This window comes from Trachurus japonicus, chromosome 7 (genome assembly GCF_045865225.1).
Source record: "Trachurus japonicus isolate A0001 chromosome 7, Traja_1.0".
NCBI lineage: Eukaryota > Metazoa > Chordata > Actinopteri > Carangiformes > Carangidae > Trachurus > Trachurus japonicus.
This window is the reverse complement of record NC_140913.1, coordinates 6,450,965-6,471,471: the sequence shown is the minus strand read 5'-3', so window position 1 is coordinate 6,471,471 and position 20,507 is coordinate 6,450,965. Positions and strand designations below refer to the sequence as shown.

Here is a 20,507-nt window from a genome sequence, read left to right as displayed (position 1 = left end):
ATAGCAAAGTGTAATGGGAAACTTGTTGTTTGCCGTGATGTGTTGTGAAACAACTTTCTAATCGATTCAGTTCCCTTTGGTCAGACTGTTAAACAAACTGCATGTACGGTAAGTGTTTATTGTCCATGTGTAGGTCCCGGAACACCAAGAAGGTGCTGTTTCGGGAAGGTCACTGAGGGGGGGGTTACGAAAGCGGCGGCGGATTCATTTTAGAGGTGGGGGGGGCATGGAGGTTGGGTTGTTACGGGGCATAGATTTACACACTCACTGTCGGTGCAATAGTCATATTGTAGCGTCCGGCCGTGATGCGTAATACCAGCATTTTGCGTAATCCCAGACCGTCATGCCTACCGTAATTCTCAAAAGAAAAAGAAAAAAAGAACGCCCTGCACTCCGGTCTCCTGTGCTGGTCTGGCTGCAGGCTTGAGTAAATAAAATGTTGTGAATACACCAGTTAAAAAGCCCGTTTGAGCAGTTTCTATAAACTGCTAGGTTCTCAACGACCCGACCCGGTCCGATCCGCAGGTGTTGAAGCCTGGACCTGATGCAGCCGGACTCAGAGCAGGGCAGGGGCGTAAAGTGTGGGGGGGCAATGGCCCCTTGCCCCCCCCGGCGCCCTTTAATGTGTGTGCGTTTGTAGCCCTCTGATTCAGTGATTTGCTTCAGTTTAAAAGCAGGATGGTCATTTATAAGCGGTCTGGGCAGAACATTGTAGGGGGCAAAGAGCTTTATGTCTTTTACACTGGTTAGGAAGTATTCATTAAAAGTTTGGGCCAACACTGAGGAGTCCTTCACCAGGATATTATTAATTTTTAGTTCTAGGGCAGTGTCATCCTGCTTGGTATCTTTACCTAGTAACTTATTAGATAGTTAAGTTGCCAGGCTTTTCTGCCATTCCCTTTAGCCCCTTTTTCAATTGTGATGTACAGATGGTGTTGTATCTGCTTGGCATCTCTGCCTGTCGCACCTCCTCCGGTGCACTTTGGGTCAGCTGCAGGGTCATCAGCTGGAGCCACCGTTCATAGATGTTTCGCCCCCTGACCAGTACATCTCCCGGTGGGGGGGGCAGTGGCCTTGTGGGGACGTCCACTACATTTGAGTAGTGAGTCTCTTGTCTTCATCAAGGTTCTACAGTTTGAATCTAACCATGGAAGATGACATGTGTTTTTTGCTCTCTTTCGCCCCCTTCTGCTAAAGGCAGATTTTATCTCAGCAATCTTACTATATATATATATATATACTGTATATATATATTACTATATTAGCTATGGTCTACAATCTGAAAGACGATGAGCACCCCCCACACACACACCCCTCCGAGCTCGTAGGCCCTCCCCTCGGAGCCTCCTCACGGCACGCCCCCCTTCAGCAGAGCAGAGCAGAGCAACAAGCCTGCTGCCAGCAGAAACCAAACACGGCTTTGAATGTGGAGTAAAATGTCGGATTCACAGTCACAACTTCCACAATAAAACCAAAGATTACCTGTTCAACATAAACTCTGCTGTATCAGCACCGCCGCTGCAGCCTGAGCGGGGTCGTTCTGCACCCTGCAGCTCCGCGGCTCCACTGTGCTCCAGCCCCCATGTCTTCCTGCTTCTCTCCCCGACAGACAGCGCCCTGTGCCTGGTCACCCGGCGCGACCAGTCTCCCTCCAGCTCTGGAGCTTTGCTCGGCGCCGCTAATGGCAGTGGCGCCAGTACCTGCTGCGGTCCCGTTGCTGCCGCTGTGCACCAGCTGCCGGTAATGACGGCGGTGCCAGTTGCCGTCGTCGCCGTAACTACTAATAGCCTAACTGGTGGCGGCAACGGGACCGCAGCGACCACCGGTATGGGGACCGCTGCCATTAGCGGCACCGAGCAAAGTTCCAGAGCTGGAGGGAGGCTGCTCGCCGCGCGGCCCAGCACAGGGTGCTGTGTCTGGGGGAGAGGAGCAGGAAGACCGGGGTCTGTAGCCAAGCGGAGCCACGGTGTGGCTGTGCAGTGTGCAGAGCGACCCTGCTCAGGTGCAGGTGCAGCTGCAGCTGCGGCTGTGTGTCGGGGAGAGGAGCAGGGAGACTCGACGCGGCACCGGTACCGGTAATAACGGCGGCAACACATTCTGTGCTTCTGTACTGTGCTTCCCTGAATCCAGGCGCTGAATTCATGGGTTCGTGTGTCTGTGGCTGGGTAGCTCAGGGCGGTTACAAACTACTTGTAGTTTCTAAGCGGAAAGGGGTGGGGACGAGGCGGGTCGAGTCGGGACGAGGAGGAGCAGGGGAGACGAGGGGATTGGACGAAGGGTACGAGCCAATGCGAGCCTACCGTGACGGATGGATAGCATTGGTCAATTTCTATGCAGGCCTATGGCTGATAGACTGGATGGATTTTTTTGGTTCTTTTTGCTATTCATATTGTGTAGATCAGACTACAGGACCATAATCACCGTATAGACGATGTTAATAATAATTACCAATCTACCACAGCTTTAAGAACAGCCTACAGTTTTCCTCTGTATTTTTAGAGGAGATGATCTCTTGCCAGTCCACCCTTTTAATTTCATCCCCAAAATGGATTTGAGACAATACTAACTGTCGAAATTTGAGCACTAATGAAGTAAGTACGTGCACTTATATTACATGACAATGTACTCATGGAAGTGTTGGAATTGAGACACAGCTATGGAGTCTTTGCTGGGACCTTTTGTAATCAGTGATGTTAGTCTCTGGTGAGTCCGTATTTGAAATGATGCGGAGGCGTGAACCGTTCGATCAGACATCCATACATATCAAGACTTTATTTTGAAATTCCTCTGGCCATTCCTCTGAGCCATACTGCTGCCATGTCATATTTCACAAGACAAGTGTGTTGATCATAGTTCTAGAAGTATTTAGTATGAAACTCTAAGCATGAGACAGGTTCACGCTGAAATCCTTCTTTAATGTTAACAAGTAGGGACTTTTACTCACCCTGAAGTTTCTCCTGTTTTTTCCCCGTTAAGGGTTTTCTGGGAGTTTTCCCTCAGTCGATGTGAGGGTCTTAGTGTAATAATCCTGCCTTGTGCTTGGATATCACTTGGTTCTTCCACACCATGTCTGTCACTGCTTTCAGTCTACTTCAGATGAAGAGGAGAAACTCAGGGTGAGTTGAAGAAAACCTGCCAGTGACTAGGTTAGATTCACTGAATATGCTGCCATAGTAACAGAGTCAATGAACATACGAATCCATTGTTTATGAAATCCCATGTTATCAAATTTAATGACTTGGTTTATTATAAAATAGTGAAAATAATGTATAAAGCTAAATTAAAGTTTCTCCCTGTCTGTGTACAAAGGTTTTTTCTCAATATATGAGTCCAAATATATAATTAGCGAGATGTTTGTAAATTTGTTGAACAAAAAGCTAGAAAAGAGACTAAAAGGAGATGTATATCTATTGTTGGAGTTAAACTACGGAATGACGCTAACCTGGATCTACAAATGTGTTTTTCCGTTTTAAAAAAAATGGTATGTAGTGAAAATGTTAATGTTTTTTTTGTTAGTTTTTTCTCTGATATTTAACAATATCTTTACTACTACATATTTAAATACTGTTAACCTTATTGGTTCTGGTCCTTTTCTGGTTTAGTTTTGCTTTCACGTATGTTTGCTTGTTTGTTTTTCATATTGTAAGAATGCTGGGTAGCTTAATTTCATATATAGGACAGGCATTAATATAAGCATTATGCTTCTGCCTGTGCCTTTTCAGTCACTACCTAATTAATAACGTTTGTAGCTATTCTGAAATGTTCGTAGCTATTATGTGATGTGACTGAATAAAGAATTTCATCATCATCAAAGCTGAACTGAAGAGATTCCTAAAACTCTGAGTCGACCAACTGCGAGTTTTCACTAAACCTACTCTCTGAAACTGAGCCACCACCCCCACCCCGTCTGCCTCCACGAGGTTAAAGTGAGATATCTTCATGGAAACTCTCACAGGGCGCTTGATTGAATTTTAATACCGATACAAAATCATCCAGTGATAATTCTAAATTATATTCCAGTTTAATCTTTGTAGGTTTTTTTCACAGTTAAGCAAAAATACAGCAGGTTCTCCAGGCAGCCATAAAACAAAACAAAACAATATATATCTATTTTCAAATCTTTAATATTACAAAATAGTAGGAAACCAAATTATGCAGAATGACTTTAGAAAATGAATGCAAGACTTTTTCCCAAATCATATCTGGTCAATAAAAGATGTTTGACCAAAATGTACAATCTAAAAATCTTAAATATGTGACAGGAATTAAAAAGAATCTCTGTTTCATTCGCACTTCTGGCTTTATTTTATTATCACATGCCAGAAGAAACCACCTCCTAAATGAAAAAAAGAAAAGGGGAATGGATTTGATTTACTTCTAAATGTAAAAACCTGCCAAATGAAAGTGGAGAGAAAACCCAAGGCGAACGGTCTGGAACTGAGCTCAACTCCAACATGTCTGATAATGAGAGAAAGAGACTGGCATGTGTTACTGAGGGTAAACATCACATCCACTGAAACAGCAGGACCAAATACAAAATCATCAAGTCCCATTCAATCTCATTCAGATACCTTGAATCATAAAGGTGGAGAAGATTCCCAGTTTCCAACCTTAGAGGTCCCATAATCTGTGACATCTGTGTCACTGGGCCCTTACAGACATGTTCATACTTTCGCAAGCTTCGACAGTTTTCCTGATCCTTTGTTTCTGTGCTGAACATATTGGGAAGTGAAACCTATTAGTACCCGTTGTGTGGTCAGAAATGCACACATTCCAATAATAAACCCCCCCCCCCGTCTAAATCTTCAAATGCCGATTTTCTGTCTGTCTTTGGTGAGTGAGGCTGCTCAGCACTGCAAATAGTGAGGGGACAGATGTGCTTCTTCCTGTTCAAAGCACAGTGCACTGAGTTGAAGTCTCTGTGCTGCAGTAGCATTTTACTGCAAAGAACGCCAAATTACCACAACTTAGTTTTGTATTTAAGTCTTTGACTTAATTGTGGCTTGAAAATATACACCAAGAAGCAGGAACTGAGGTAGCTGATCATTACAAGCTGTTAAGCATCAGTTCCACCTATCATTGTAGCCATTCAATATTAAAAAAGGGGTGTAAAGAAGGGTCCAAATTTAAGAGAAATATGATTTTTGTTTGTGATATTAAAATTAAATATCATTTGCAGAAGTTGGATGTTCAGATAAACTTTTTTTCTCTCTCTCTCTCTCTCTCTCTCTCTCTCTCCGTACCGTTCTTACATGCTCCAAAATGCTGATATCCCTGAAGGTACTGCAGCAACCATCTAGTGCACATTCCCCTCCAACATCAGGTGCTCCGAGCTCATCTGGAGGACAGCTCAACAACACAGAAGGGGAAAAAGGAGAAATGTGGAGAAAGGTAGCAAAGAGGCTAGTTTGTGTGAAGAACATGATACAGGCAGTACTGCGACTAAAAAAACAACAACAAAAAACTGATTCTTGGACTCAAGTCTTAGCTGCAGGTGCTGCTCTAAACAATAATGAAAGTTCTCCATTTTCCAACAGCATCCTCACTGTCGAGAGCAAACGACTAACACAAAATGCCACAACGGCTGTGGTGCTGATCAGAGTCTGTGCTGCTGCCAGTGCTGATTTCATTTCATTACTTTGAAGGAGAAAGTTCAATAAGTTGAGACGTCCCCTCATGAAGCTACAGAGGTCTGCGAGGAATCCCAAGACAGTTCTGGAGTCTCAAACACCGAGGTCTTTGTCTTCAGAAGTGGTCGGACTTTAGGTGTTTGAAGTGTTCCCATTCTGCAATGCAAGAACTCCGAAGAGAAAAGCAGTGTCAGTGGTTCAGAGCTGCAGTTTCACCAGTCCAAAGGTCAGAAGCGAAAGGGTCTGAGGTCTATGAAGCCCCACAGTGGCCCCCCTCCTCTAGATATTAAAACTAGCAGCATCTGAAGTTGTATCTCTTTGATGTACCCTGACAAAAAGTCAAAGTACGTGTGAGGAGCAGGCCAGCATCACTGTTCAGGTACAGACTCAAAATCCAGGTTGTGAGGCAAGGACAGAGAGGATGAAACACATGCATGCTAGAATGCCCCATAGAACACTGGCAGTGCACAGTCTGTCAAAATCCTTCCTGCTGCACTTTGTTGAACCCCATTAACACTGTCCTTTTCAAAAGTCATGAAGGGGTTGTGGCACTAAAAGTGAGAGTGGCGATGGGTGAAGCAGGACTATAGCTTCATAGAGTTGAAGTCCTTGGACAGAGTCTGCAGGTAAGCATCGTGAATGGCACCGAGGAAGTCTGGGTCGTTCTAGACAAAGAGGAAGGAAAGAAAGGGAATTCATCAACAAACTGCACAAGGGCAATGGTTCAGTTTTCAGTGTCTTTTTTTTTTTTTTACAAACTGGACCTTATTTCTGGCATAAAATACAGTCGTTTACTCACCCAGATAACTTTGGTGTCACCAGGAGTCCTACCATATTTACATCCATTCGAGAGCCGCGTATATTCATATAGTTAGAGTCATCAGGGCACCAAAATGCAGCCTCTAAATAACACATTATTTGCTGCGAAACTCGTTCATTTCACAAATATTTTGTTATGATTCGTTAGTGCGTTATTTAGAGGCTGCATTTCGTTGCCCCGATCACTTCCACTGTGTGGATATACGCGCTCTCGAATGGATTCTAAAGTTTATATGGTTGAGTAAACGACCATATTTTATGCCAGAAATAAGGTCCACATTGTAAAAAACGGCACTTCTCTTTAAGATTCAAATCAGTTCTGACAAAAATATAACTTTTGGAATCCCCAGAAATGTTTTAATTACATGCAACTGATTCAATTGAGGCTTGTAATGTATGTATCATTCATTTACTCCATTCGAGTGCAGTAAGCCATCATACGCCCTCTACTGGAAACTAAGAATATTACATGACATTGCTCCCTTGGCCAAAAATGGACCAATGACACAATCTGGTAGAAAACATCAAAAACTACAATTTCCAAGTGTTGAATTTAGAAAGAAAGTCATTTCACCTAAATTGTATGATTCAATACTGTAAATAACTAGGAATTAAAAAGACGTAGATTTCATGGGTTTCAATTGGCCACAAGTAGCCACGATGGAGCCAAGTTGTACAATTGGATATTTACAGTATATGTGATATATTTTTATATAAAAGACTGAGGTTGAAAATTAAAAAAAATAGAAAGAAAAAAAAACCAGAGCCTTGGGACATTTCTTTCCATAAGCACTAACAGCTAAAATGGTCAAGAAAAAGAAAGCGAACGGGACACAAATGGCCAGATGGCTTATTTAGGTTTCTTTTTCTTTTTAAATTTATGTTTTTATTACCAACACATTCAAATCTATTCTGTCTTCACTTTTTCTCCCTACATTGTTCAATTTCCCGGTCTCTCTCCCTCTCTCCGCAGCTGATCAAGTGGTCATACTATGTAATGCCTATAACAGTTCCAGCAGCACACAATCTATGATTATTGGCTGCTCTGAATTATTTTCACTAGTGGGTGTCACTAGTTTTAAATGTGCCTGGGGACACTCATAACACAACATATAATTTAATCTGTTTTGAGATCTTTAACAATTGAAAACATTTAATCTGTATAACTCAACAAAACCTGTGTTGTTGTCAAAGAGAAGTTTACGGAAGGCGCAGTGTGAGAAAAAAAAATAAAAAAGTTAACTGCTAGAAAAAGGTAGTTAGCTGAACTCTGCTGTAGTAAACATTTTATTAAAAATTAATTCCATTTTAACTCGAGTCTTTCGTCTTTTTTTGATTTTGATGTTAATAGCACGTGTGGCACCCTTGTTGTACCTTAATGAGGTGGATCAGAGTCTCTTGTAGTTGTGTTTTGCTGCAGGGCGCTGGTGGAGATTCTACAGCTCCTACAGAGGTAGAGGACTCGGTGGGGTTGGGGAGAGCCACTGATGATGCTACTGTCGTCGTCTTGTTGGCCTGCTGGAAGGCGCTGGGGGAGAGAAGCACTGAAATCTCAGGACCTGGAACACCAAACGCCGGACTCACAGGGACAGCCTGGGAACAGAAATACAAGGAGGAGTGAGGACAAGAACAAGCGATGTGATAACTATCATCAACAGTAAACATACGACAGGGTTTCCAACCACAAAACTTTTTAAGCCCCAGTGGCAGGATGGCCATAGCCGGCCTGCCAGTGTTTTTTTGTGACAGGGGCCAGACACCAACCACTGACTGATGTCAGGGCCCTGTAGGTAACATATTCATAAATGGAGTAGTAGAATTTAGGAGGTGTGATTCCATAAGGCCTTGCATTAAAAAGTTGGCGGAGCAGAGCTGTGGGCTGAAAATTCATGCAAACCCCCATGAGCAGCTCGCGGCTCTGCTCCGCTGTTCTAAAAACAGCTTGCACTGACAATTAAAGGTAACAAACCTAAGACTATAGGGATTATGGCAATGGGCCAATTTTCCAAAATGTTGAACTATCCCTTTAACTCATTGAGTGCCATTGACGTCTATGGATGTCAATCAAAATCCAACGCTTGAGTGCCATTGACGTCCATAGACGTCAAATGCAGTTTTCTGCGGCTGGTAAATGGGGACGCTCTCGCGCACACTGTGAGTAATTTTGGGGCTTCTGGGATGTGTAGAACGAAGGAGACTGTAGATCACAGCAAGAAGTGAAGAAGGAGGAGAAGACGAGCGCGATCGGTACAGAGATAAAAAAGTCGGAAAAAGTTTCTATTTCTAGAGAAAAACGACGGGCAGAGCCTGGAACAAGTGTAACGTGGAGCTGGAGGAAAGCTTAGCCACGGATACTATTAGCATAGCTCCAGCATGAAGTGATCAGAGGAGGCAGGAAAGGTAAACTCATCTAGATGATCAGCACCGAAATGCCGAAGCGGAGGCGGATCGCGGAGTCAGTTTCACCAGTTGCTGTCTAACCGACGTGACGACGAACCGAGAGATCAGCGCGGTGCGTCGCTGCCGCGGCCGCGTCCAGCACAGAGGCTGAAGACGCCACGACGTCTCCCTCCCTACTTCAGAGACGATGCAGCAGGAGGAGAAGGAGGGGGGGAGAGGAGAGGGAGTGGAGGGGGAGGGGGAGGGGGGCGTAGGAGAGGCAGCAACTGCTCGTACTTGTTGTATTTTAGTTGTTGTTGTTGTTGTTTTGTTTTTTGTTTAGTCTTTTTTTTTTTTTTGGGGGGGGGGTGAAAAAAACATGTGAAATGAAATTTTCAGATGTCTTACATATTTTTGAAGCCAAAATTAAAACGGATAAATCACTGTTTTTCTTGAGAGACTCTCTTTCACAAAAATGCATTTTTCTCAGCTTTCTAGAAAAAAAGTGGTCTTTTTGGTGCAACCAGGCTCTATTCAACTTAAGATAAATCAAGAATGGAACAAGGTACAAACAAATGGTTTTTTCCCTAGTTATATAGAGAGTCTCCTCTTTCCTTTGAGCTGTTTGGTGTTTTCAGAGTCATAGTACAAAATACTCTCTGGGTCTTGACATATTACTCAAAATGCCCCAAAACGCTGGCACCTGGCACTGACCGTTTTATAAAAGGTCTGGCACTCAATGAGTTAAGATATGTGCTAAAGACAACACTATGATGAGGTTATTGTCTGCAAAAATGGATGCAGAGAAAATCCTTCAACTCACAGACACGGGTTTGATCAGGTTTGGAGGCTGAGAGAAAACATCCATGTCTTTGCTGTGCTGGAGAAGGGGTTTCCCCATGGGCTCCTGGAAACTGTGGGGTGGGACTAGAGCGCTTGGCAAGAAGTTGGGTGCGAGGATGGGTTTGTGCATGTCTGAATTCACCAGGGGCATCGCTGGTTTGAGTGTGCTGAGTATTTCCTGACTCAAGAAGACAGAAGCCGCCGTCGGACCAGGGAGCGCATCACGAGGCTCCGAGCTAGCTGCAGGTGCCACGAGAGGCGAACCCGGGCACCGCGGCTGGGGTTCCGACCTGGGGGTTGAATGGAAAACGGGGCTGGGATGTAGTGCGTAAGGAGCTGGGAGCAGGCCGGGGGCTTGGCGCAGCTGGTTGGACCTGAGGTTCTGTTGGGCTGGAGTGGGATAAGACTGAGTGTGGATGTAGACGGTGGAGGGGTCACTGGGAGCGGTGGCGGTGCTCTGTGCAGGCATGGCAGGTAGAGAGGGATCCTTCGGGAGGGACGACCCGAAGAGCTCCTCAACTGTGATCTGCTTCACCATTGTGTGAGAGCTCTGGTGGGACAAAAGAACAGACATAGAAACTCTGTGGAAATGAACTTTTGATGGAGACAAAACTAACCCGTAACTATTCTGAAGGTTCATTCACCAAGTCAAAATTAAATGTGAAGATTTTTCTTTCAACAGAATCCTATTGGGTTTATAACTGTTGGTCACTCACAGTTTTCTCAAATTTTTAAAGGAAAGTAATTGATCAATTAAAAAAAAATCATAATAAGTAATTGAATGCATCCAACTAGAATCAACTGTTAGATCCCTTTTTAATGGGGCATGAAAATAATGAGGTTCCGAACAAATTGTTTTTTCACCCAACTAAGAAATTGATCCAAAACATAAACGTAACACATAAACCTAACACAAAAGACTGCTAAATCTATAAAATAAAATGTTGTGTGTTCACATCTTTGATCCTGAAACTGGGACCAGCTACCGGCAGCACTCAATGAATGAAATGAATTGGAGAATGAAATGGAGAGTTCATTAAAATGGTATCAGATTTGGTATCGGTAGTTTTTCAATTAATACACAAAGAAACCTGTGAAAGAAAACTACTTCTACAGACGGTGCTCAGACTTCAGGGGTTCTAAAGTAACTGGACAGACAGTGGTGAAGGCAGTCGACACACAGATCACTTCCCTGCAGCTACTGTTTTAATATGATGCTCTGATGTATCCAGGCCTTATAGATGGAATACACCTAACTGGCTTTTCTAAAAATGGTTGGTGTGTTTTTATTCTTGTGATTACAAATATGCGTTGTGTAGTATGATGGTGAAATCTGTCATGATGTTGGTTTACCCTCTCTTAAGAAACATGAGCACTCAAGGAAGACCCTGTGGTGGTCAAAAACCGTTTGCCTTGTTCTTTGGGCATTTTTTTAAAAGATGTCTTTCCTCACAATATACCCTACATACGCTAATGTAATAAAGGCAATTTAGTCATGTCCTGTTTGTCAAAATAAACACCTGGAATAACAGCTTCGTACATTCTCTTTGCCCGCTGCAGCGGTGTGTGTGAGAGTGAGCAGAATAAACAGTCATGTATATACCTTTTCAGGTGTGTTGGTGTGTTCTGTTGCATTGACAGCTGCTTTCAGATTGGACTCCGTCGTCCCGTTCATTTCACCTGACTGAGCCTGCCACATTCATCATCCCCAAGCACACACACACACACACACATACACACAAGGTATTGGAAATGTATTAATTTCTGGGAAACAGCCAGAATAAAGACAGAGATTGAAAACAGGCAATGTAGAGCCCTGGGTCTCGGGCTGTGATCTAAACTCAGGGTTGTTGTTTTTTTTAAATCCAAGATGACCTAATTGTGATCTTGTAATTGATTGCCTTGTATAGGCAAGAAAACACCTAAATAACGGTACAAAAATACTTGGGTGAACAAATATGCTTTGCCTTTTAAAAACCTAGGTGAAGTCATGTTTGCATCTGCGGCTGTGTATTTGTTTCCTCACTCTTTGATATTCTTCCTTGGCCTTGCTCAGCAGTTCCAGGATGTCGATGGGCTGTGGCTCCGCGACGCCATTGGTCCTCCCTGGCTCCGCCCTCTCTGGTGACCCTCTCTGGGCGTGGTCTGCTTCTTGTTTTACAATCCTACGGGAGAGTGAGAGCTTGACACATTTGTCTACACACCTAAGTGTTATGTGTTAGATGTGTATTGATGAAAGTAGAGCTGCCTTTGGATGAGTGTCGTCTTTTACACCCTTTAGGTGTTGGCTTCAAACACAAAAGAGATGAGTCCAACTACTTACTTGACCATCAGCTGAGCAATGCGTTGACAGTCCCTTTTGTCGTAGAACCAAATACTGTAGATACCCACTGCAAGAAAACAAAAACTGTATGTTACATCGTCTACACTGGCCAAAGAACAGAACCAGCAGCATTATATAGCACATCAAATTAGAACCACCCAAAATAGTCTTAGTACTCAACTTAGCCTCAACTTTTCCAGATGTCTCAATGATGATGAAATGATGTAATGTATAGAGCAGCCTTTCTCAAAGTGGGTGCCGCGGCACCCTGGGGTGCCGTCTGACTGCGTCAGGGGTGCCGTGAAAAAAACTTCTGACATTTCATAGAATACATTCTTTTTACATATAGGCCTATGCAAAGGGGCCGTGTCCACCGGACGCCCTTTTAACCCGCCCTCGGCGGAAAAAAAGCTCTCGGGTCGGGGCTTCTCTTTTTTTGTCGCGGCGCTCAGAGCGCTCAGAGTTGAAATAATCAACTTTTGGAACAGCGCCGCACTTATCAAGCGGCTCGGACGTGAGGCGGCTCGTTTCAGCAGCGTTCAGAGAGAGAGAGGGAAAGGGAGGGAGAGAGAGAGAGAGACCGCTCCGTGGACACAGTCGTTGGTCACGGGCGCTCAGAGCAGCAGGGGCCGTGTCCACCGGACACAGGACGCTATGAAAAAAATGCGTCGTACAGACAGGCACACATCACGAGTCACACCCCCTCCTCTCTCCAGTGGATCTGTGTCCGCTCTGTTCCGACTCCGGTGCGTTTGATGTATAAAAACACTCTGCAGTGACACGGTAGAAACTCTCTGATTGAGAGAGTCAGAACGGAGCGGAGACGCCGGTGGATTCATTTGAGCGCGTGCCTGCGCGCTGCGCGCATGTAGACCTTTCTCTCTTCCTCTCACATTGCGGATTATTGTGTGCGTGTGCGTGTGTGTGCATATGTAGGCTACAGAGGCACCTATGCACCCTGCATTTACAGTTTGTATTATGCTCTGTTAAATAATACTGTCTCATCTAAATAAACAGGACATTTACATTTAGGCTATGCAGTGTTATTTTGAATTACATTTTACACAGGGGTGCCCTGAGATTTTATTCACTTTTGAAAGGTGCCCTGACTGAAAAAAGTTTGAGAAACGCTGGTATAGAGCAGTGACGAATTGTATTTGGCTCCCACCACCACATACGACTAACATTGAAAATAAATGGAGATTCAAAAAGAAAATAAAAGAGGCCATTATTTGTAAAGAACTTATATTTTTCTAGTTTAAAGCTTTATGTAAATGTTTTGAAAAGTCAACGTTCTTTTGTATTTGTAAAATCGCTTGGTTTGTTATTTTTTTCATTAATTAAATTCTGTAATTTTATTGTATTATGTTTTGATTGTCATGTATGAGTGTCTGGACCCCAGGAAGAATAGTCCTTCCCAAAGTGAGGACTTTATCCATAATAAACTAAAACTAAAACTTGTGTAATGTATTTCCCCTACTGTCTAAGTTTGTGCAATAAACCTTTAAAAAGCTCTGTAACATTTGAAGACAGCAACACTGCAGGTTCTCAGTTATAAGCTGTTAGTTTTACATTGCTTGTGTGTCATTTGTATGTGTGAAGAAACACTGGCATGTTCAAGGTCCCTGAAGCATCTATCGTAACCCAGCAACCTGAGTGTTGCTGTGGCATCTGGTGCGACCAAGGGGAATACGGAGAGGTGTAAACAGGTAGAGTGTAGAGGCGTAGAGGTAGAGCTTTCCTTCAGAATGCTCTCTAACTCTGGGAGTTCACCAGCAGACAAATTAAAAGTTATCTTTATCTTCCTGTGGAAATCATCCTGGCAGTTTCTGTCGTTGCTCTTCAATCAAGCGTCCATCCTGCTCCTGATGCAGCCTTCATCGTTACGTCTCGGCTTTTCCTAATTCACAACACGGGGAAGTAGGTCCTTGAAGCCTCCTGAAGATATTCTCTCTCAACATTGGAAACCTGGATAACAAACTAACGCTGACTGGAGTGTGTTTTGACCAATTGGTTTCTGGGAAGAAGCAAATGATCTGCAGCAGATAAGTGGCATTACAAGCCAATGGAATAAACGCCAGGAGAGGAAACTACTGGGAAGAATTTACTCTTAACAGGCTTAAAGAGGCGACTGTCAGCGGCCACAGGCTGGAGGCTTCTCCAACACACCCTGAGGATACTGTTAACCGTTGTTTTGCTATTTCTCTCAGTTCGACCCACCACTCTGAGGAATTAAAGATGTCGACGACGGCACTTTGACTTGAGCTGAAACTGCATTGGAAGCTGCTCTGTCCTGGATACAAATAAGAAATCATGTCTTCAATACCAGCCAAGCTGATTGGCAAACCAAGTCCAAAAGCAGAGCCGTCTACTCTGACATTGACCCTCGCCATGTTATTTTTCCTGATAAGCAAACAAATGGGAAAACATTCTAATTCCTTAATTGTCGCCTTGATGAAACTGGTGTTCAGACTTCTGATGGATTACGTCAGTGGTGGTGCTGTCACTTATTTTCTCAAGATCTGAGGACTTTCATCACTCCTTTCTTTTCACCTTACTTCGTGTTGAATTCATTTCAAAAGACTTATCTGACTGCAAAATTAGCTCGCGGGAAAAGGTTTTAGAATTATAGAAGTAATCAGATTCAACAAGCTAATGCGCAGGGGATTTTTTTTTCGTTGATTTTGCTCCGATGCAAAATGATATCTTCTGTAGTGAAACCGAGCTTATACTGCTGAAATCTGGAGGGAGCGTGAGGTCATGAGTGCAAAAGGTTCCTCAGAGGAGCTTTTCTTACTCAATGCGTCTCCAAGACATCGAAGCGGCTTCAAGAGAACGGGAAAAGAGTTCCAGAGGACCCTGAGGAGCTGTTTGCTCAGCCTATTCAGAGGTACCGATTTCACCTAATATATGTGTGATAGAGAAGGTCAAAGCCATGGAATTGGTGCTTTCAATCACGTGAACAGTGAATATGTTGTTTTATAAAAAAATCTTCTGTACCACAAATGTACGTAGCTTATATAGCTATTATGTTGCTTTTAAATCTATTTCCCACTGACATTAGGGACATCTCTGGGACTGAGTATTGTAAGCGATTTCCTGAATAGGTTCATAAAGTTCAGATTCAATATACCAAAGAGATATTTCAATACAATTTCAATTTTGCTTTGCTATGACTGAGATTCTTAAAGAACTAATGCAGTAAATTGTTCATCTAAACTGGTACATTGAAAAATTTCAATAATTTTTACTAACAGTATATATTTTTTTTTTTATTTAAAACTAATGCACAAGCAATTCACAGTGTGGGGCTGTGTCAGAGCAGTAAAGTGAAACATAAAACCAGAAGATTACCTGAGTTGAGGGGAACTACACCTGTGGTTACTGTCAGTTTAATAACAGAAATGATTTTTTCAACTCCTGTCATAATGCACAGCATTTGAAGTTTGACCTAACTAACCTCTGACCTGGATGACCAAATCAACTTTTATTTTTATAGCACTTTTCATACATTAAGTAGCACAAAGTGCCTCACAGAGGATAAAAACAACAAAAAAAACCCCATAAACGACAAAGAAAAACCAGGAAAACCCAAACCTCCCACCCCCACAAATGATATAATCTCCGACCGCTGCACGCACGGCTCATTCTTATAATAATGATTCCACTTTGGCATTCGGGTCCATTTGTAGCGCAACTAGCCGGAGCTTTAGTGAGTCCAGGTTGCGGAGAGGAAGCCTGAGGAAGCTGAACTTTGTCCAGCTGCTCATTTTGTTCTGACAAGTCGGAAACACGCAGAAACAAACCATAGCATTAGTAGTAGCAACTTTCAGGTAAACAAGCCGCGGCATCGGAGATGACATCATCCAGGTCAGAGGTCAGTAGGTCAACCTACAGACCCCGGATGTTGATAACAGCTAACCCCGGACTCAGAGGGGAATAGCACTAGCCTATCATAACAAAATATTGGTGAAATGAACGAGCTTCGCGGTGGATAATGTGTTATTTAGAGGCTGCATTCCGCTGCTCTGTAGACTCGCATTTTATGGATATACGCAGCTCTCGGCTGGATCTAATTTCGTCGGAAGGACTTGTAATGACACCAACGTTGTCTGGGTGAGTAAATTATCGTATTTTATGCTAAAAATAAGGTCCAGATTGTAAAAAACGGCAATTCCCCTTTAACACACAGATGGACGGACAGACAGAGAGACATAGACAGATGCTCCTTGCATCAATAGGCCTGGAGTTGAAGCACATCGTATTTGCCCCTCATATTTGCACTATGGTGTTTTATTGGTCTCACAAAAAAGTTAAGAACTGGATCAGAACACTGAATAGGTCTCTTAAGCACATGTAAATGTGTACGATATCTAATATCTTTGCACTTCTACCCCACAAAATACTCACAGTTGCCATTTCTGTATAGTAGGAAGGGATCCTGCAGCTGGAACTCCAGGTCTTTGTTGATGGGCTCCACCAGATTCTCTGTGCTCAGTCTGTTCATGATGGTGAAGCCATGGCGTGGGGAGGCAGACCTTGGATAACAAAGAAGAGAAATACTAAAATTATTATCTGACAAGACAAAATGGAAAGCATCACCTTCCTCAATCATACTTTTCATCAACAAAGTGAAAGTTTTCAATATTCAATTCAAATGACTGAACAGGAAATGTTTCGTGGCGTCTTTACTTAAAGCAGAAGTAAGCGATCTGGTCGTTTTGGCTAATGCTGCGTTCCAGGCAGGCTTTTGAAACCATAAGTTACGGCTTCAAGTCACGACTTACGACTTTGTAGCGTTCCAGGCAGCCCGCAACTCGCGTTTCTCCGACCTGTTGTCTGTGAAAGTGCACTATAACAGCCACTCGTAACTTCCGACCTGTGAACTCGTACCAGATCGAACTGGTATGACTTCACAGGTCGGAAAAACACGAGTTACGGGTTGCCCTGAACGCACCATAACTTCCGATGGAGTTAGCAGCCCCCGCCCTCGTCATGGATCTATTGGTCCTCGTCCTACGTCACCACATTCACACGCATCCCTTGGCTGCACACACAGCCCTTCATGCCGTTCTCTCTCCTCATTAGATAAAACTTGTAGGATACAAGAAAAGTTTTCTCCTCGGCTCAGAGCAGAGCAGAGGGACTGAGAGACCCGTGTTTCGGTCCAAACAATCTATGTAAGTGATTGCTGTCGGAAGATATAACTATTTAAGACTTATATTAACACAAAAATATCGCTTACTTCTGCTTTAAGGTGGGACACTACAGGTGAATAGTGTAAAAAAAAAAACAACATTGCTGGAGTTGTTGGATTGTGTATTTGGTGAGTTTGATGAGGGTTCGTTGAGAAGCTCGCGTCTCTGCCCCGTGGATCTCAAAACAACATGCACCAATAATTCAAGGTAATGAACCTACTCCTATGACTATATTGGATTATGGCCATACGTGAATTTGCCAAAATGTTGGAACTATCCCTTGAAAGCTGAGGTAGGCAGGATTTGTTCTGAAAACAAGCCTACAGCTCCCGGTCTCTATGACCAATCAAATCTATCCTGGTCTGGGGGTTCCTGGTCGGTCCTAACAAATTGGTAGGACATAATAGAGCCTCCCAACAGAGTAGGGCCAGCCCCTCAACCAATCAGGAACCCCCAGACCAGGATAGATTTGATTGTTCAAAGGTAGAGCTGTAGGCTTTTCAGGCTGCTGCATACAGAGAATAGAGAATCACTCAGTACGTTTACATGCAGAGCTTAATCGAGCTATGCTCAAAATTCGATTTTGACGTCTAGTCGGACTTCTGTCTGATTGCCCCAACCACACAAACCTTTCCTTACTGATAGCTGAATAGGAAAACACTATTTTCTCAAGAAGAAAAAGTTTATATTGTAATTTTAAAATAAATTCTGCCTACCCCAGCTTTATGGAAGCAAATAAATAGGTCAAAACCTCATAATTGGTCAGTACATGAAGAAACTATGTAATTGCTGTACTGTTAACAAATATCTAAAGCCTTCACAAATTATGAAAATACACAATCTGGTGGAGTCTGATGCAGAGCCATTGTTTGCATCAGGCTGTGCGGAGAGGAGAGGCGTTAAAGCCTGGTTTAGGTTTACAGACGCGTCTGTATCGTTTGTTTACAAACGCTGCGGCCTGCACGTGCGCTGAATACGTCAAATGACAGCGCAAAGAGACGCAACGCTGAACAAGGGAACAACATTCAAAAAGGTGATTATGTGCTTACCTGGCGTAAACAAACAACGTGCCCTCTATTTCGGTCTTCTCCTGAAATGAAAAGTAACATTGTGCGTCAGAAACGACGGCAGCTGAGCCGAATATTTGCCAATTAAAGGCAACGGACGCTGACTGAAGTCGCTGCCAGCTAGCCTGTGTTAGCTAAGGTAAGCTAACGTTCATTTTATAACCAACAAGTTAGTGAAACACAATGCAGGCTGACACTCGTATCAAAATGGTGTTAACGTGAAAGTGTGCGGACACGCCACGGCCTGATAAATACTAACTTGTTTTTAATTTGTGTTTTTTGTTGTTTGTTTTTTTTCGTTGAGCTAGCATTAGCATGCTAAGAGAAGCCATGAAGCCGTTTTAGGCCTCGAGACTCTTACCCATTCGTTGGCTTTGGAGTTGAAGTTGTAGAGCGCCACTTGGCCAGTGACGTCCAGCAGTTTGTTTATGTACGGGTCTTGTCTCTGTAGAGCTGCTAGGCTCATCATGTGGCCAGCATTTACGGTCTCCATCTTGGATGTGATTGTTGCTTCCTCACGCTCGTGCATCTGCAAAACACTCAAAACTTCCGCTGTCCCCGGAAATGGTGGCTAGGCTGTCATCGGATTTATGGTAAATTGAAACCATATCATCGCCACCTTCTGGTGAATTACAGGACCAATAACATCTTTCACATTAATCCTGTGTCCTTTAGGGCAGTGGTCCCCAACCACCGGGCCGCGGACCGGTACCGGTCCGTGGATCATTTGGTACCGGGCCGCAGAAAGATGAAATGAAAATGAAAAAAAAAAAAAAATAGTTTGTTTCGTCTATTTCACACTTCCGGTCGTTTTATTTTGAAAATGTTGCCACTTCCGTTTGTGCATCGTTCCAGCGCTGCGCAATTGACAGGCAGGCACAAACGTAAAAGAGTGAAAAACACACGTCGCCGGGCCGGGAAAAACTCAATAATGAGACGACAGAAGACCCGACGCTTTCCAACAAGAAGAAAGCTGTTCTAAAAGAAAAAGCACGAGTCCTGTTTAAATTACGGGTTCATTGCAACAGGTGATTCACATGCTCCAAGCTCCGCAATGTGTGTGCGGGACCCGGCCGGCTCTCTGCCGCTTCATCACTTCACAGAAAACTTCTCTCCCTGCGTTCTGGATTTAAGCAGAATATCCTGAGATCGCCACAAAAGCACGGAAAACCTGCTTCCATTACAAACATATTATGTTTGTGAAACGGAGTTTTCTGCAGCTTCAGCAGCAAAACGAGATGACAGAGTAGACTGGTAGAGACAGGAACCGAGATGACAGACGGAGCATCACCCCCAGATGACTGACATTATTATTGTGATACTATATTATGGTGAGTTGTAACAAAGAACGTAAACGTAAGAGAAAACTAGGCTATGTGAACATGTAGTCCTGTTTATACAGTAGGCCTACATGTAATGTAAACAGGAGAACGTACGCTACCCCCCCCCCCCCCGAAGAGAACGACCCCCCCTCCCCCCCGGTCCGCGGTAAAATTTTCCACCGGTGACCGGTCCGCGGAGATAAAAAGGTTGGGGACCGCTGCTTTAGGGTAAAAAGAAACAAGGTAGCATGCCGTCATTATTTATAAAAACATGTTGAAAGGGCCCTTATCATTCTAACTGAGTCTCAGCTACAGTATCAGTGGTAAAATACCCTTGTGCAGTCTCTTTTTGATTGCAGCTAGCAGTTTTGGGGATGAATATTTTCCACAGGTGATGAACCTAGTTTGGTAAAATGAGATAAAAATAATCCTTTATTCGTCACTTGATGGAGAAATTAACAAAAGCACGTCGAGATATGTAGCCTAAACTAGGCTATAGCCTATTTCTTTTCTTGTTTTAAAACAAGAAGTTCCTATTTTTATGCTGTGGTCAAATGATTTAAGACCTTTATATTTAAAGCTTTAAAAAAGCTAAAAAAAATCAATCAATAAATTAAAAAAAAGATCATATTGAAGCCTAAAAGCGTTTTACTCTGCATGTGTTACAGATCAGTGCATTCAGCAGAACCATTGCACTGTAAATAATACATTGTACAACATTTTGTTGACATAAAAAAAGGACTTTTGAATACTTGTGTTTTTTTAAAGTTAAATTCTAGTCTCAAAGAAAATGACTGGAGAATTTCCACTTTACCACAGTGATACAAAATGTAAAGAACTCGCAAGGGAAAAAAACATTATTTTCAGATAAAACATAGATACAAATACATGCAATTGATTTGGTCAAGTGATGTTGCAGCTGTCTG

The 20,507-nt window shown here is 43.2% G+C and overlaps 1 protein-coding gene across 2 annotated transcripts; it reads right to left on the bottom strand.

Moving 5' to 3' along the window:
- Window positions 1-4,795: 4,795 nt before the first annotated feature.
- Window positions 4,796-18,862, bottom strand: dcp1a (decapping mRNA 1A). Of its 2 annotated transcripts, XM_085780954.1 has the most exons (9): window positions 18,621-18,862; window positions 18,242-18,282; window positions 16,405-16,532; window positions 11,995-12,061; window positions 11,698-11,836; window positions 11,275-11,361; window positions 9,652-10,221; window positions 7,824-8,042; window positions 4,796-6,295 (listed from the first exon to the last, which is right to left on the bottom strand). In XM_085780954.1, exons 1-9 carry the CDS (start codon window positions 18,786-18,788, stop codon window positions 6,215-6,217), a joined length of 1,500 nt encoding a protein of 499 aa, XP_085637080.1. In that variant the 5' UTR covers window positions 18,789-18,862; the 3' UTR covers window positions 4,796-6,214. The 2 variants fall into 2 exon arrangements, with proteins under 2 accessions (XP_085637080.1, XP_085637081.1); XM_085780955.1 differs by lacking the exon at window positions 11,275-11,361 and having other exon boundaries at window positions 18,621-18,826.
- Between the last annotated feature and the right edge of the window lie 1,645 nt (window positions 18,863-20,507).